A 4968-nucleotide genomic window follows, 5' to 3' on the forward strand; every position below is an offset into this window, starting at 1 on the left:
ATTCTCGTTGTGAAAATATGTACTTGAGACTCTTATGATCGGAGAATACTTCAAACTTCTCTCCATATAAATAATGTCTCCAAATGCGTAGTGCGAACACTATCACAGCCAACTCAAGATCATAAACAGGATAGTTTTTCTCATGATTTTTCAGTTTTCTAGACGCGTATGCCACAACCTTCCCAAATTGCATTAATATAGTTTCCAAACCAATCCCGGATGCATCAGTAAAGATCGTCAAACCCTCACCTGGAATTGGAGATACTAGAATTGGAGTGATCGTTAATCTTGTCTTCAACTCCTGAAATGCAGTTTCGCAATTGTCATCCCATTCAAATCGAACATTTTTCTAAGTTAGTTTCGTCAACGGTGCTGCAAGAGTGGAGAATCCCTTAATAAATCTTCTATAATATCCTACCATTCCGAGAAAACTTCTAATATCTGTCACTGTCTTTGGTTGTTTCCACGATAATACATCTTCAACTTTGGAAGGGTCTACTGCTATCCCTTCACTTGACACTACGTGTCCTAAAAACTTCACATTCTGAAGCCAGAATTCACACTTGCTAAGCTTGGCGTATAGTCTATGCTCTCGTAACAACTGTAGTATGATTCTGAGGTGGCTTTCGTGGTCCTCCCTTGACTTGGAATAGATCAAGATGTCATCTATGAATACAATGACAAATCGATCTAGATGTTCCCAAAATACCCGGTGCATGAGATCCATAAATGCTGCCGGTGCATTCGTTAGACCGAAAGGCATCACTAGATACTTGAAGTGTCCTAGCCTGGTCCGAAATGCAGTCTTCGGAATGTCTGCCTCTTGGATTCTCAACTGGTGGTACCCGGATCGCAAATCAATCTTAGAAAAGTACTGGGCACCCTGTAGTTGATCAAACAGATCATCGATACGCGGAAGAGGGTACTTATTCTTAATGGTCACTTGATTTAACTTCCGATTGTCGATGCATAATCGATGCGACCCATCTTTCTTCTTGACAAATAAAATCGGTGCTCCCCAGGGTGAGGAACTCGGTCGAATAAATCCCAAGCTCATAAGTTCATCAATCTACGCTTTCAACTCTCAAGTTTCTACCGGGGCCATTCGATATGGAAAAATAGAAATAGGCCATGTGCTTGGCATCAAGTCAATCGAGAATTCTATCTCTCGACATGGTGGCAAATCCGGTAATTCTTTTGGAAAGACATCCCCAAACTCCTTGACTACCTCTACCATATCCGTTGACATTTTTATCTCTGATGCTCTTAAAGTTCCCAATTGGCTGTATAAATGACCATCTCTTCTATACCTAGATCCTTGAACCTTGACTTTCGGATACCTAGGTCTTCTAAAGACTACTGATCTGGCAAAATAATCTACCTGGGCATGGTTCTGTACTAACCAATCCATCTTCAAGATGACATCAAAATCGCAATAATCTAATGTCATGAGGTCGGTAATCATCTCTTGGTCCTCTATCCTAATTACACAGTTTCGACAGTTTCTGGGCCATCTGTCGATCTCCCAACGGGGTAGATAATTTCATAACCCGGCCTGTGTCAGAAATTTTTAAATCTAGCAACCGTGCAATCTCAGTGGAAATATAGGATCTAGAGGAACCGATATCGAACAAGACTCGAATCTTTATATTAGAAAATATGATTGTACCTTCCAACACCTCATCTGAAACGGGTATCTCCTCCTGGGTCAGATGATAAACCCTGTCCTGGGGTCTGGGAGTCACCCTTGCCTGTGGCTGTGATAGAGGGCAGTCTCTTCTGATATGTCCCATCTGGCCGCAAGAAAAACATGTTAGTGGTCCCGTCTGTATAGGTCCCTGCGGGACAGTTGGTCTGGAAGCTGGAGTCGGTGGTCTCGAAATCTGCCCGATTGGTCCCCTTGGCCCTGTTGACCTCATTGGAGCCCCAACTAATCCATAACTCGGTGGAGTAGGTGTACGGTACTGTGGAATTGCTGGTCCAGATGCACTCGATCTCGAATACATCGGCCTCTTGGCCGGATCAGATCTAGGTGGAAAAGAAGCCTGGGGTCGACTGGTCTGCCCCCTCAAAGTCTGTAACTCCATCTCCTCTCGCTCAACCCTCTGAGCTCGACTCACCATATCTCTATAGTTGGTGGTCTCAATCACTGACATCCTGGCCCTCAAGTAGGGTTGCAGTCCTCTAAAAAATCTGTGGGCTTTCTGCAGATCAGTCAGAATGAGCTCGGGTGCATATTGTGACAGTCTGGTAAATTTCAGCTTGTAATCTGTAACATATAGATTGCCTTGCACCAACCCCGAAAATTCCTGATGTTTGATCTCTCGAGCTGTCTCGGATATTAATATGTCTAAGAACATCCTCTCAAAGTCGGCCCATTCGAAATTTCCATCCCCCAAAACATTTCTTTCGGATCGCCACCAATGAATGGCATCCCCGTCGAACTGAAAAGTAGCCACCGTTGTCCACTGGTCTCTCGGGCACTGCATGACACTCAAAATCTCATGGGTTTTGAAAACCCATTCTTCGACCTCAGCCGGGTCGGAAGAACCTCCAAATCGGGGTGGACGTAGTCGTTGGAAATTTTGTAGCCACATCCTCGGATCTGTCTGTGTTTGGGGCAGGGGAGTCCTCGCAACCCTCGATGGTACAACTTGTGGCTGTGGTCTCTGTGGTGGATCCGGAGGTAGAATGTGATCGGTCTCATGTGAAGAAGCCTGACTCTCCTTCAACTCTGCCACCTACTCGGCTAGTCTAGCCTATGACTCAAGCATCTCCTCTCTAAACTTGTTTTGGGACTCAGCTATCTGCCCCATAAACTACATTATCTGCGCTATCGGATCGGGGGTCTGATCCGGCGCCTGTCCCGCCTCTACGGCGTTCCGGCCTCTCCCTCGGCCTCTACCTCGTCCGCTCATCTCGTCTCTGTTCATCAGTAAGAAGGCATTTATCATCATATGACTAAAGTCGTTATTATGAAAGCATCATGTACTACTTTAACAAGAGATGTAGTAATGAACACCACTTTTCATTACTAATAGAACGAACCTAGAATCCTATCTTAATCATACTAGGCTCTATGGATTCTAGACACGGAAGAGCTCGTAATTCAAATACGAAACTACTAATGAGCTCGAATTTTGAATTCTTAATATTATTCTAATATCTGTGGTATCAGTCCACTCTTTCAAAACATAGTAGATCTGTATCCCATACGGATCTAATACTATGCTCTGATACCATCTGTACCGCTCCGCCGAACACTAACACAAAATCCCATGTTAAAACTCGAGGTACTAGGTGACACCTCGAAATTTCGGCATGGTCTCATCTGTTTATGTTAGCATTCCAAGGCGTTTAACCTGTACCTGATAAACGACATACAATCCTGCATATAAACAAATAATATATAGTACTAGCGGAAGCTTATATACATCTAATAACATACAAAAATTATAGTGCGGAAGAAGAAGTTTATATACACGATTATACATGAATTCCTTACTCTAACAAAATTCCTAACGCTCAAAATAGGATCCACAAAACTACCTGGAGGAACTGACACCACTAGGGGTAATAACCCCAATACTCACCAGGTAATGGACTTTGGTCGTCTATCTACCCACCAGATAGTCCTCACTCGCTGGTTCTATGCCCGCCTCGCCAACTGCAGGCTCTGACGCTAAAAAAAATAGGAAGGAATGCGTGAGTAACAATGGTTACCCAGTAAGGAAACAAACAATTTTTGCCAATAACCTCTTCTAACATGAACATATAAGCATACTAAATCATTTTAACAATATAAAATTTTACAAACTAAATTACGATTAACTGGTACATATAGTCAGGGATGAGCAACTAAACATTTTAAAACTCACATTACATCGATCATCATTACTCACTATAACATTATCTTTTTATACAAATCTAATTGATCAAATGGAAACATTAAACATGGATTTCATTTTTATATATCAAAATAAGCAACAGATACATAATACACAATGGTGAAGTATTGGAATTAGAGAGTTGGGATTCACGACTGGATCGCTCCCAGTCCGGACATAATGTTACAACTCTTCTCTAGCTTTTAGTTCCTGATTTTATGGTCGGTCGCTGCACTTACCACGCTTGGTTGACCATTTATCCGGCTCAGACTGGCCGTTTGACGTGACCGTAAGAAATGGGTCTCTTTTCGATGTATTAGAACGTTCGACTACTATATATTGTTAGTGATCACTGACTAATCATCTTCATCTATGCCTATCAGGCGTGCATGTAATTCCCAAATATACAAACTATTCGTATACGACCACCTTTACATTACAAGTTCACTGATCGGATTCCAGTTGTGACTCCACTCTCATACGCGTCCCATATCACGTATGAGCTTGGTGGTCCCTACCGTACATCCCAGGATAGTACACCACTCCGGATGATATGATGCACTATCCCTTTAGGCATTCACAAACTCTTTAACAGCTCACAAAATATATATATATATTAGTTTCATTTGAAAACAAAAGAGAAATTACGAATACAAGGTTTAGAATAGATATCCAGCTTCCTACTATGCAAGTGTGGCCACCCGACCTAAAATAAATAATAAAACGAAAACGTAAACAGCGCCTCGCGCTAACAGAAATTTAAATAAACATGCAACCAGCAATATTATCCCTGGATATATGTTCACCAACCTGCACACAATATAACAACGTAAAATGCAGACATCACCCCTCGGGTGTGACTCTGACATTTTACCGTTTCATACCCTTTTTCCCTTTTTTTCTATTTTTATAATTTTCAATCTCTTCATAAAATATCCATTTTCTGATATTCATCAACTCAATATGAGTTCATTGAATATTAAATCACATTTGTCAACTATAGAATTTATTTATATCAATAATATTGAAAAAAAAATAAAAATTTCATATCAAAACGGGGTTCGAGCAGTGTACAAGACCC

General features: G+C 41.6%; 1 protein-coding gene across 1 annotated transcript; it reads right to left on the reverse strand.

Annotated features, from left to right (window-relative positions):
• Positions 1-1481: 1481 nt before the first annotated feature.
• Positions 1482-2597, reverse strand: LOC147398117 (uncharacterized). Its single transcript, XM_086448926.1, has one exon. The coding sequence runs from the start codon at positions 2595-2597 to the stop codon at positions 1482-1484; it is 1116 nt and encodes a 371-aa protein (XP_086305052.1).
• Between the last annotated feature and the right edge of the window lie 2371 nt (positions 2598-4968).

The sequence above is a fragment of the Akebia trifoliata genome, chromosome 7, assembly GCF_017979445.1.
Source record: "Akebia trifoliata isolate Shusen 1 chromosome 7, ASM1797944v1, whole genome shotgun sequence".
Taxonomy (NCBI): domain Eukaryota; kingdom Viridiplantae; phylum Streptophyta; class Magnoliopsida; order Ranunculales; family Lardizabalaceae; genus Akebia; species Akebia trifoliata.

Excerpts from the sequence above, each read along its gene's own strand:
- LOC147398117 (XM_086448926.1), bottom strand. The coding sequence starts at position 2,597 with ATGTGGCTACAAAATTTCCAACGACTACGTCCACCCCGATTTGGAGGT.